The 13,912-nt window shown below is 40.3% G+C and overlaps 1 gene segment (V, D, J or C); it reads right to left on the bottom strand.

Moving 5' to 3' along the window:
* Positions 1-4,139: 4,139 nt before the first annotated feature.
* Positions 4,140-4,817, bottom strand: LOC114682299. The segment is given in 2 exon segments: positions 4,140-4,567; positions 4,737-4,817. Coding segments are annotated over 2 exon segments (480 nt in total).
* Positions 4,818-13,912: the final 9,095 nt, after the last annotated feature.

Below are 13,912 nucleotides of genomic sequence, written 5' to 3' on the forward strand. Positions count from 1 at the left end.
TCTAATAAAAAGCTGAACAGCCAATAGCTAGGGAATATTGCTGTGGGATGGTCTGTATGTCAAATTGCTCTGATTGGTCAATAAATAAAACACTGATTGGCCAGTGGCCAGGCAGAAAGTAGGTGGGACAAGGAGAGAGGAGAATTCTGGGAAGCGGAAGGCTGAGGAGGGAGACACTGCCAGCTGCCGCCATGACCAGCAGCATGTGAAGACACCGGTAAGCCACCAGCCATGTGGCAAGGTATAGATTTATGGAAATAGATTAATTTAAGCTATAAGAACAGTTAGCAAGAAGCCTGCCACGGCCATACAGTTTGTAAGCAATATAAGTCTCTGTGTTTACTTGGTTGGGTCTGAGCGGCTGTGGGACTGGCGGGTGACAAAGATTTGTCCTGACTGTGGGCAAGGCAGGAAAACTCTAGCTACAAATGGCGCCCAACGTGTTGGCAAGAGTTTCCACCTAAAACCTGAGAAAAAAGATTCTAAAACAGAGCTAAAAACAGTTCCTAATTGTCTCTCTCAAATGAGCGGCAGCTGCCGGTTTGAGCTACTGGTGGGCTCCTAGTGTGCGAGCTCGACCTGCAGTATGGCGAGAATGAGGCCTCTGCAAGTGGCACATTAAGCTGTGTGGCGGATTTAGCCTTTGCTAGTACAAAACAAAAAAAGAGGTTTCTGGGCTACACGCTGCATTGGTAGAAGCATAGACCCACTATTTCTGAGAATTAATGGCTCCCAGAGCTGGCGGAAAACGTACCACCGCCATGTTGGGAAGCTGAAGTGGACGGAGTCAGCAGACTTAAAAGGCTGCAGTTTACAGCAATAGGCTCAAGGTAATATAAAAAATAAGCCATGTAAAGATGGCTACCACACAGAGAATCTGGATTATGTTGTCTTTGATATTCGTAACTGAAGAAAAACATTTGATTGCAAAAGCTGTTAAGTTATGCCAAAATGTGTATTTTAAAGGTACCTTGACTTCAAAATTTGGCTATAAGGATATGTTGCTTTGAAAAAGAGGCTCTGCTTTTGTTTCTACAGAAAGCCGGAGCCTATGGATTTGTTCCAAATTAAGATACATCAAGTTTGACCAGCCAAGACCACCTGAAGGTCTCCGATGACACCATGGCCCAGATGATCCAACATCCAGAATCGTTTCAAGGCAACTGGCTCAGACGATACAGCCTCATGGACTACTCCATGATCCCAAAATTGTCTTTGTGTCCCCATAAGATACAGCGCCCCCCTCCATCAGGAAGTAGTAAGAGAAGCTACGCCCAAATTCCCAAATATACCAAGCTGGCTTTGGAGATGTGTAAAAGTTAAAACCTTCCTTTTTAAAAAAAGAAAAGGGGAAGTGCTGTGGGATGGTCTGTATGTCAAATTGCTCTGATTGGTCAATAAATAAAACACTGATTGGCCAGTGGCCAGGCAGGAAGTAGGTGGGACAAGGAGAGAGGAGAATTCTGGGAAGTGGAAGGCTGAGGAGGGAGACACTGCTAGCTGCCGCCATGACCAGCAGCATGTGAAGACACCGGTAAGCCACCAGCCATGTGGCAAGGTATAGATTTATGGAAATGGATTAATTTAAGCTATAAGAACAGTTAGCAAGAAGCCTGCCACGGCCATACAGTTTGTAAGTAATATAAGTCTCTGTGTTTACTTGGTTGGGTCTGAGCGGCTGTGGGACTGGCGGGTGACAAAGATTTGTCCTGACTGTGGGCAAGGCAGGAAAACTCTAGCTACAGAATATAGGCATAGGCAGGGCTACCAGTTAGAGAGAATCATTAGGAGGAGGAATCTAGGCTCTGGGGAAGAGAAAGAAGAAGAAAGAGAGGGAGAACCATCCAGGGTCGGCTGGCCAGACAGACAGACAGACATGGAGGAAGCAGGATAGAAGGATGGACGGTACATAAATGAGGTAAACAAGCTTCAGGGCAGTACATAGATTAATAGAAATGGGTTTATTTGAGTTAAGAAAAAAAAAAAAAGCTGGCTAGAAAGAAGCCTAAGCTAAGGCCAAGCATTCATAATTAATAATAAACCTCCTTATCATGATTTGGGGGCTGGAGGTCTAAGAAAGCCTGCTACATTGGGGTGTCTATGACAACTGATACATGTAGAGCACAAACCCTAGAGAGAGCATTGCAGAAAGGCTGGTTTAAGGTTAGAATACATTGAGATAGCATCAGGTTTGAGTGTAATAGAACCATTTCTGCATCACCTCTGGGCTTTCACTTACTTTTGGAGGAGCTGACACACCCCACCTCACTGAATGAAGATAAATCTTTCTATGAAATCTAGGCTGGCCTCTAACTTATGATTCTCCTGCTTCAACGTCCAACAGAAACATTTTGTGTGTATGCTTTTGTTGTTATGCTTTAGTGGGTTTTGTCTTTGGAGGAAGGTTGTTTTGTCTTGATTTTTTGGTTTTTGTGGATTAATTTGAGAGAACATTGAGTTGGGCAAGTAGGGAGATGAGGAGGATCTGGAAGGACTTAAGGTATGGAAATAATATAATCAAAACATACTGTGTAATAAGTTCAAAAATTGATTTAAAAATTGTAATATAAAATACTGACATTGCTCTGTTAGTGTATCTTGGGTTTCGGTGCAATGATGTACAATATCCTGTGACTTTCCTGGAATCACCCTGTAGAGTTTCACTCACTAGTGTTTACAGTGTTATTCTTTTAGCAACTTCCTTTTCAAGTTATATAATTGGATGATGCCAGGTGCTCCTCAGAAATTTAAAACTCCAAATGAACATTTGACAGTTTCTGAATTTGAAAAGGCCAAAGCTGACACTTGAGCTCTTGTGGCAATAGCAGCAAACACATCTAGTGAACAGTTGAAGACACAGGCTTTATTAAATCTAGGTTTGATGATTGTAGTGGAGAAATGTTTCTGAAATGATTTAACTACTCATACAAATGAATTTTGTGTAAGTCTTTTATTATAAACATAGACTTATATATTAATGATTTAATACTTTCTCAGACATTTTGGTAAGTTGAGGAGGTCTGATAAGGTAAAAATGACTTCATTATTTGTGTCTTAGTTACTGTTTATTGGTATAAAGAGACACCATGTCCAAAGCAACTTACAAAAATATTTAATTTGGGGCTTGCTTAATGTTTCAGAGGGTAAGTCCATTTTCATCATGGCTGGGAGCATGGCAGCAGGCTGGCATGGTCCTGAAGATGTAACTGAGACCTTTTCCATCCTGATCAGTAGGCCACAAGCAGAAAAAGAGCCACAGGGCCTGGTGTGGGCATTTTAATCTCAAAGCCTACTTCCAGGGACACACCTCCTCCAACACTTCCTCCAACAAGACCACACCTCCTAATCATTTCAAAACAGCTCATCAACTGAGAACAAAGCACACAAATATATGAGCCTATGAGGCAATTTTCATTCAAACCAATATAATTTGATGTAATGGAGAATCTTTAATGATGCATTTTATCATTGAATCTTTAATTATAAGGAAAATTAATTTATATGAACTCAAAGCAGTTGGAATAGCACACACAAACCTACACAAGCTCAAGCTACACAAAATTTCAGCATGGGGTATGAGTACAAAGTCCCATCCTTAACTAATGAGTAATTGGCATTTGATAGCTACTAGGAAAGTGAGAATCTATTTTCTTTAAGGGTATGTCCCCAGTAGATCAACCACACTCCAGGAAGGCCACACATCTGGGAGTTATGGACAGAATAAAACATACTTGAAAATTTTGTTTTTTCCAGAAACAAAGGAAGAAAAGCTGGAAAGTAAGGACGAGCGGTGGAACTGGTAGGAATTGATGGAGAACTGAATGTGATCAAAGTGCATTGTATGAAATTCTCAAAAAAAAAAAAAACTAATAAAAGTCCCATTCTTCTGGATAATTGAAAGATTTGCAATTGACTGAAACATTGGGTCATTTCTTTTCTGTTCCCTGAACAGGATGTCTGTTTAAGGCCTTTGTAGATAGTAATGTAAAAGCAGTGAACACTGCAATGGAGCTACCTGACAATACTCTGAACCTTGTCGTCTTTGTTAGTTGTTCCAAAACTCTTCGTGAGAATTTGTTCCTAAAACGGGAATCTGTAAGGAAAGGGTGCACTGATGGGAAACAGCAATCCTGAACTGTCTATGTTAGTGGAGATGACAGAGATACAGCATAAATTGGAAACCCCACAGCTGTGCAAAGCCTCCTGCAGAGTCTGCCTGGGGCAGGGCTGTTGCTGCACACCCAGCTGCAGTTTGGGGCCAGGCTGCAGGCTTGCTCGGAGCACTGTGCCTCAGCAGCACAGAGGTAGGTGCCTGAGTCCTCCAGCTGGGCATCCCTGATGTGCAGGGTGCTGTAGCGCTCCTTGGAGTCGAATGTTGACTTTAACCTCCCATCCTCCTTTGTTCCTGGAGTCATGAAGAACAGACTGACGAGGCTGCCCCTGGGATTCTGTCGGAACCACTGCACCCTCACCATGGTTGTAGAAAAATTGCATCTCAGAGCAGAGCCGGCTCCCTCCTGGAGACTGAGGGCTGGAGGATTCTGTTCCACCTGCATCCCTCTCACCCCTGCTCAGAGAAAAGAAAACAAACCATATAACAGACAATCCTTCTGCAGGTTCCACCTTGTCAGATATCCCAGGAGACAGTCAGGAGGAGCTTTGGGTCACCTGTGTCCTGCCCCTCCCACTGGCAGCTGTGGAACACCCCTAACCCATCTGGGAGAGCCACAACTCACAGCAAACCTGCACCCACAGCAGCCCCAGCACAGCTCCCAGGCTCCTCTCCATGGATCCTGTAAACTGCTGAGACTCCTTCACCCCAGTTCCAGACAGTGTTTAACTTAGTTCCAACCCACAGCAGGCTCTCCCTCGTTCACCAGGCACCAATAAAATCTGAGCTCTTTCATCCTGATGGAAAACCCCACCCACAGCAGCCCCGTGAGGCCTCACAATAACTGCTCCCTAGCTGTGGATGAAAACCCTGCAGGGAACAGGAATCCATGACATCTACCAAAAGCTTGAAACTGAAGAGGGTTGATGAGGTTGATTTTTATGTTTATTTGTTTGTTTGTAACAGTTAAAGTAAGAAAATTTGAGAGGAATTGTAAGAAGGAGGGGATGATATGTCAGGAAAGAGCTGAGATCTCCATACATCACAGAGCTTGGAAGGATAGAGAGAGTAAGCCATTTCTTAAATTACAGAATTTAACAGAATTTAAAAATCAGTTGTATGAAAATTCTTATAAAAGAAAACTCTTTGATGGTGTGCAATGTGTGCTGAGGAATGAATATACTTTCTTGAAATCAGCATCACCATCTTTGCAGATCACCATCTGCAAAAAAAAAAAAAAAATGTTTCCAATGAAACTTTCATTTGTTTAAACAATCAGGTTATGAACACAACATTCACCCTGGTTCATTTTCCATCTCTGTCCTTCTCCAATCCCTTCCCTGTACCCTGCAGATCCAGACATTGCTGGTCAAATTCAGTGTTTCTCTGTATTTATTTTCTTCTTCTATTTTTGTGCCTTATTAATTTTCTTCCTCTCGACTAATTATTCTAGTTCCTGCTAGTCAGAGAGAAGACAATGAAAAGTTTGACTATCACTGGTATTGGAATAATTCTGGGTCCCTGAACTCTGGAGATTTTCATCATAAAATGTTAAAACTTGAAGTCACGGAGTTCGATGTTTTCTATTGAGCTTCAGAGATCATGTTGACTAGTACAATTCTATTTTCTTATCTGTCCTCATAGTGGATCTCCAGGCTTCTCTAGTTTTATAGTTCCACAGATAGCACAGCTAACAACCAGGAATAAACTTTGCTGTCTGTGACTGACGGCCTCACATGTTCTCTGGTCTCTGTAACTGCCCAACCCTTCAGGAACTTCAGAAAGTCATTTCTGGGAAGCCTGCAGTGCCCCCTAGTGGACCAACACCATCAGCAAAGGTGACTTGAGGCCATAACTCCACATGTCACACAAAAGCAACCCCCTTCACTCCTTTAGTTCCTGATGGAGGAAATGCAAGATGGTCAGAAGACATGACAGTCTAGATAGAGTTGGGGGTAAAGGTGAATCACTTTGAAAGTGATACATCATGGAGATTAAACCTCTAAATAAGCTGATACTTCTTATCATGTGCTATTTATTAGATTTCTATAATTTAGTTAAAAATAAATCCATAAGCATTGACTAAAGTTTTACATAAATGAGTAGTATGAACACATAAAAAGTGAGGAGACACTGGTTTACACTCTAATGAAGAAGACTAAAATTCAGGGACCTGAATAAAACAAACAGGATCAAAGAAGAACGTAGTGAGAGTTGTGTGATCTCAGAAACAGAAGAAATGCCCACATGCAGATGGTCAGACTCTGAAGAAGTCAGGCACAGTTTCTTCTCATAAGCACACCTTATGGAAATGATAGGCATGGATCATTGTGAAGCCTTTTTATTTTCCTAGTGTTTATACAAAAAAAAAAAAGCATGATAATATGAACTACCAAAGTTACAAAACATTGCATCAAAACTAAATTCCTCTATTGGTACCCCTATCCATTCTGGTCTTTTTACCACTTATACTGAAACTCAGTCTTCATGTTCTCGATTCGGCTGTTGGGCTGCCAATAGTTTTGCTATAGTTTTATAATCATGGACAAAGTACATGAAATGATAGAAAATTTATGGTAGTCTATTTACAGTATTTATTTATAAGAGTGATAAATTATATACATACCTTTTAGTTAAACATGGCTGCCTACACATGACCTGAACAACAACAATAGACATACCAAAGTGGATGGACAAATACCACACCTTATCCCTACACATAAAAAATTACAGGCAACTAAAGATTGCTGAGAGTTAGAGAAATAGTCTTATCCAGAGAAGAGGGCAATGATTGGCTATCCAATAACAAATTATTAGCTGTTGTGGAATATTATTTTAAGATATGTTACATTTATGCTGTGGAACATTTGTTTTAATGATGCAAAGATTTCTTGCATTCTTTTATGTTGCATTTGTTTAACCCTGTGAAGCTATGATACTTTGCCTGTCTAAAGCACCTGATTGGTCTAATAAAGAGCTGCATGGCCAATAACAAGGCAGGAGAAAGGATAGGCTGGGCAGGCATGCAGAGAGAAAAATAGGAGGAGAAATCTGGGAAGAGAAGATTGAAGATCAAAAGAAGGAGAAGAAGACACCAAGGGCCAGCCACCCAGCTACACAGCAAGGCACAGAGTAAGAGTTAAAGAAAGGTATATAAAATAGAGAAAGATAAAAGCCCAAAGGGCAAAAGATAGACAGGATAAGTTAAGAAAAGCTGGCTAGGAACAAGCCAAGTCAAGGCCAGGCATTTATAAGAAACAATAAGACTCCATATAATTTTGGGAGGGAGCTGGGTTGATGGCCCCACAAAGAATGAAGAGTAATTTAAAAAAAATACACGTGGCTGATATGTAGAACTGAATGGTATTGTAAGATAAAATTAAAAGGAAAAAAAATTACAGTTAGTCCTGAAAACGTACATACAAGAAACATTATACAAACTGAGCAAGTTATATTTAGGAATATATAAACATACACATGAACAACATGTACATATACATATATGCCTTTAATTTTAAGAAGGCCACGAATTTGAAAGAGAGCATAAAGAGGGGTAATGTGGGAGGATCTGAAGGGACAAAAAGGAAAGAGGAAATGATGTAATTATGCAATAATCTCATAATACCAAAAGTAATAAAAACATAATTAAAATGTACTAATAAATCTCGTGGGCTTCATTACATTAGCACACAAGGGCATACTGCTACCTTGTGTCAGCCTCTACTGATCAGCACAGACACTGCTGTTTGTCTAGCTAGGGAGACAGCATCGCTCCAGCTCTTTAAGGATCCTCTCTTTATTCACATGTAACATGTTTTCCTCTTTATTCACTAGCATGTTTTCCTACCAGGAGAGACAAGGAGAAGGGAAAGACAGTCCCTGAGGTCAGGGGGTATCATGCGGCTTTGTTCTTATTTGTGATTTGTGAATTGTAGCTATAGTTGATCAGCTATTTTGAGGAACTCTAAAATTACTGCTTTGTGTATAGTTCATGTGCAGTCTCTGTAACCAACCATTGAGATGATTCTGAAGATAGAAGGCTGGGAAAGGGGAAAATAGGAACGGAGTTTCTTAGAACAACTATGTGGGAAGAAAAAAGAACAGCATGATACAGAAGGAAATGTACAGTACTGAAGCAATTTTATGTATACAGACATCTAACCTAAGACTGATTATTATAAGGCAAAATACACATTATATGTTCTAAAGTGGTAAAGAATTTTAAGTATCTGTCAATGTGATAGAAGATAGGACTACAAAGTAGGAAATAAAAAATAAACAAACAAACAAAAAAACCAAGAATACACTCACCTGAGAAGAGCTTCAGTGCGAGATTGTTTAGATCACGTTGGCCTGTGAGCCTGTTTCTGGAGGATTTTCTTGGATGACACAACTGATGTGTGAAGACCCTGCCTGGAAGTTGGTGGCAACATTCCCTGCTCTGGAGTTTTCAACTATAGGGAAAGCTAGCAGAGTAATAAGCATTCTCACGTTCAATTCTCCACATCCTGAGTGAGGTCCATGGTTGTAAGGAAAAGGGGCTGGCTAAAGAAACTCACCCTGAACCTGGAGCCCAAAATTAGGGGAGGATGGTTCAGATAAGGCTAGTGAAAGAAACACAGTTTGACTCAAATCAGAGCCATCTCTGCCCCTGGCCAACTGACTTGTGAAACGAACCAATCACAGATCAGGACAGCAGAATCCTGGCCCTGAGGCCCAGAAGCAGGGAAAGAAACACAGCCTGGGTTTAGGACCTGAGCCAGAGAAAGGAACACTTTAGCCCCAAACCCAGAATCAAGAAAACATGCCCTGACTTTGAAACTAGTGCCAAAGAAACACTCCTAGTCCCTAGAATCAAAGTCAGTGAAAGAAATGTGTCCTGGCCTTAGTTTTAGTGTCAAAAATCTAAGTAATTCCAGTGAAAGAAACACAGTTTGGCCCTGAAATCAGGGCCATCTCTGTCCCTAGCCCACAAAACTGGCCAATCCCTGGGCAGAAAATAAACTAACTAATCACTGGTTGACTCTGCCCCCAAGACATCCTATATAAACTGTCCAGCCTGGTCAGTTATGAACTGTTCTCTCCACCCTGGTAGAGGCAGCTACTCTCATGAACTTCTCCTTCCCAAATAAATCTCTTTCTCAAAACAGTTTTGGGTGTGAAGATCTTCATTCACTGGTGCAGAGAAGAACCTTGCTGAAACGTCCCATAGTGGACTGAGCAAGGGGGAACTAAACAGAAGAACCTTGATAAGATATCCCATAGTGGACAGAGCAAGGAGGAGATAAACAGGAGATCCTTGCTGTGACATCCCTATGTAGACAAAGCAAGAGAGAGCTTTTCTCTGAAGCCAGAGGAGATTGGCACACTTCTGCAATTTCTTAGGCGGTAAGCAGAGCTCTGCTAGGAAGCCCCATTAAGTGGGGGCTGAGCAAAGCCCATTTGTAAGCGTAGATAATAGTTTTTCTTTCTATCTTTTCACAGATGGAAGACATGTCAGCAAGCAGTAGCTGGAGCAGGAAGCTGAGTGATCACATCTTTCCCACAGCATGAGGCAGAAAGAGGGAACTGGAAGTGGGTGAGGTTACAACTCTCAAAGTCCAGCCCAGGGACTAACTTCCTCAACAATGATACACTTCCTGAATGTTCCCTCAAACAATGCTACCAACTGTGTTCAATAATGAGAACATGAGGAACATTCTCATTCAAACTACCACAGACCTATAATAACACAATCAATATTCAAATTGGAACCTTATCCTGTATTCTTACCAATCTGTCATAATGCCATGAATTAGACAATAAAAAGCTGGACAAATTATTTTTTATTCTGGAACACCGTTTTATTCTTCTTCAATGCCTTTTTAAATTTTTTATTATTGAAAATGCCATACATGTACACAATGAAATATATTTACCCCTAGTCTCCCACATCATATATATATGAAGCTCCTCTTCAAATTTCAGGACTTTTTTTTAACCTACTAAGTCCAGTTAGTGCTACCCACATGTCCATGATGGGAGCATCCACTGGAACACTGGAAACTCACCACTAGAGATGTGCTTAAATAAGAATGATTATCTCATGGGGTTGGAGAGATTGCTCATCAGGTAAAAACAGTGCCTACTCTTCCAAATGATTTGGGTTCAATTCCCTTAACCCACATGGTAGCTCACAGCTGTCTATAACTTCAGTTCCATGGGTCCTGAAACACACAGACATATGTGCAGGCAAAACACCAATGCACATAAAATCTTAAAAACTAAAAATGAATGATTATCCCATCCTTTATATCTCTCTTCTATAGTAAACTACAAATTAAATATCCAATCCTTCCTGTATTTCTGAACCCATAAACTACATAAACAGTGTTCTAACATACAGACCACTTCAACTTTACATTAGTGTAAGTTGTAACCTCATTTCATAGGTGTAATTCAATCTGTTACAGGAACTTATTACATCAGATATTTTTCCTGGACTTGGCACTCAAGCCAGGTAAAATCCACTGTGCCCAGAGAAGAGGGTGGTAATAAGATCTTCAGTGTCTTCACACTTGCTCACATACATATATCTAAAGCCTGTCAACGTGTTTTTGAGACAGATCTATGCAGGTCTATGTTCTCCAGGACAAATCCCACTAGTGTCTAGAGCACGTTAACATTCTTTCTACACCAAGAAAGAGAGAGAGAGAGAGAGAGAGAGAGAGAGAGAGAGAGAGAGAGAGAAAGAAAGAAAGAAAGAAAGAAAGAAAGAGAGAGAGAGAGAGAGAGAGAGAAAGACTCAGTGCATCAAGATTCAGACAGGAATAGAGCCTTACTCAGAGCTTACTATATAAAAACAACATAAACCCTCTCTTTGATCTCTCTGGCCATACAAGTTTTGTGGTTATTGCTGTTTCATCCAGTTCTCACACTCACTCTGATCCTTCCTTTAGCTCATGATAAATGTAGGTGTTTAATGTGGTTGTGTGGTTGCAGCTGAGAAAAGCAATGCGGTGAGAGCTATAACTAAAACATAGTTATATAACTATAACTATAAAGTTAGTTTCTAACTTACAACTTTCTCAAGACAATTTTGATGACCTTTTTAGTTCTGTTTTGTTAGTGCATTCCAAATATGATATCCAAATATCTTGAAAGACTAAAGAAAAAGAAGTATATTACTAACTCTAAGGGACATTTGTTAATGTATGAAACATTTCCATGTATTAATGCATAATAAAAATCAGAACCAGTGAATGAACTTGTGGGAAATTTTCAGTGAGCTCCAGGGTGAATATGCTAAGTGAGGGGACCATTTCAGCACTACAACTTACAAAGTAGTAAATGGAAATACTTATGTTGGCACAGGCCTGTAATCCCAGATCTCAGGATGATGAAACAGAAGATTTTAGGCCAGCTTAGGCTCCAAAATAAAATTCTGTCTCAAAAATAAATGAATTAATGAAAATACATACAGAAAAGAAATGTATGAGACAGTTAACTGAGCAAAGAGACAAACTACAAATAAGAGAAAATGTTGTGAGCTAGTCCTCTGACAGAGGATTCACCCACTAGACAATGAAAGCAATCAACCAAAAATGGGCATAGAACTGAACAGAGAGCTCTCAAAAGAAGAAATACAGACCGCCAATAAATGAAGCATTAAACACTCTTAGTCATCAGTGAAATGAAAGTTAAACTAATATGACACTCATCTTACCCCATCCAGAAAAACAGTCATAAAGTAATCAAATGACAGCAAATGCTGGGGAACATGCTGGGAAAAAAGGAGTCTTCATTCACCATGAGCAGAAGCACAAACTGATGTAACAACCATGGAAATCAATGTGAAGCATTCCCAGAAATCTAAAAGAGGGAGTGTTGTAGGGTCCAGCTTTGTAATTCTTGCTTATATATCTGAAGGACTCCATACACCTCACAGAGATAACTGCTCAACAATGTTTGTTACTGCTCTAGTCAAAACTTCTATGAAATGCAGCCAGCCTAGATGTTCATCAATAAAAGGATGGATATTGAAAGTTTTGTGGAGATTTTATAAATATATATATATATATGGAACACAGTCAAAACAAGGACACATGGTGAACAGTGTCTTGAGGAACTGTGAGAGGCTGCAGGAAAAAAAGACAGAGAGCCTTTTACCTCAGGTGCGTTTTGTTCACTGGTCTGTTCTTGGACATGATTTCATGCCTCCTGTGTTAAACATTTACATTCAATTAATGACATGCTTAGATCTTATAGCTATGACTTGGATGTCAGATAATAGCTATAGAACCCAATCGGGTCAATGTACCCTGAACATGGTTGTGGATTCTGCTTTGCTTTCATGCTTTCCCAGATATGTATGGGCCAGGCAATTGTGTTTAAATTGGTCTGTCCTGATCTCAATGTCCCTTGCTCATAGAATCCCTCCTCTCTCTCATCAATTGGACCCCTGGAGCTTGGCCTGGCGCCTGGTCATGAATCTCTGTATCTGCTTCCATCAGTTCCTGGATGAAGGCTCTATGATGACAGTTAGGGTATTCACTAATCTGATTACCGGAGTAGGCCAGTTCAGGCACCCTCTTGACTATTGTTAGTAGTATAAGGTGGGAAAATGTACAGAGATGGCCAACCAAACTAGTGGAAAAGCATGAACTGTGGACTAATAGCTGTGGAGCCCCCATGGTACTGGACTCCCTCTGGATAGTTGTTTAGCTTGAACTGTTTAGGGGGCTACCCTGGAAGCGAAATCAGGTTCTATCCCTGGTACATAAGCTGGTTTTTTGGAGCCCAGTGCCTATGGTGGGACACTTTATGCAGCCTTGGTGCAGTGGGAAGGGACTTGGACCTGCCTCAACTGAATGTACCAGGCTCTGCTAATTCCCAATGAAAAACTTGCCTTGGAGGAGGTGGGAATGGGGGGTGAATTGGGGGAAGGCTGGGGAGTGGAAGGAGGCAAGAGAGGTGGATCTGTGGTTGGTATGTAAAATGAATAGAAAATTTCTTAATAATAAAATTTTTAAAAATTGGTCTGTCCTGAGAAAGGGCTCCTCTGATAATATTTAGTATGTGCTTATTGACATTTGCTTACATTTTTTCTGATCATGTTTTTATGAACTCAAACAACCTTCCTTGAATCATTGCTTTCTTTGTTACATTTGTGTATAAAAGTAAAATAAAACTGAATAAAACTGAAGTAAGTTTGTCTACAGCATTAGACTGTAGTCCACCCTATTCTTTCAGGTCCTCCAATTCCAGGTCCAACAATTTCAGCATAGGTCTGCCAAAAAGTCAAATATATATATGAATATAATTCATCAATAAATGAAATGATAGAATTTGCATGAAAATGGATGCAGTTGGGAAATTCTATACTAAGTGAGTTATTTCAGCCTCAGAGAGACAAACAAATGCAAACCTTAGCTTCTAAATTTTATCTGTATGTATTTATGTGACTATGAGTGTGTGTAGATTCTGGGAAGCTAGAAAAAGAAAGAAAAGGAGGCATTAAGAAAGATGAGTGTGAAGATAATAGAACATGTGATATGTAAGCAGAAGGGGGGATACTGGGAGCAAGAAGGTGTCAGTAAGAATGGGGACTAAGGAGATGGCAGAGGAAATTAGCTTGGGGAAGGGTATGTATGAAATTGCTAGAGGAAAAAGTGCTACTCTGTAAGCAAGTTTTTCAAAATTAGAAAACAAATATTTTTAATTGAAAGGTTTTAAAAAGCAAGCAAGTCACACTGCTGTAGAGGTGATGGTGGTCTTTATGACATGGCATAAGGTAAGTCTCATTGCCATGTGCATGTCGTC

Source organism: Peromyscus leucopus, chromosome 9 (assembly GCF_004664715.2).
Source record: "Peromyscus leucopus breed LL Stock chromosome 9, UCI_PerLeu_2.1, whole genome shotgun sequence".
In the NCBI taxonomy this organism is placed as follows: domain Eukaryota; kingdom Metazoa; phylum Chordata; class Mammalia; order Rodentia; family Cricetidae; genus Peromyscus; species Peromyscus leucopus.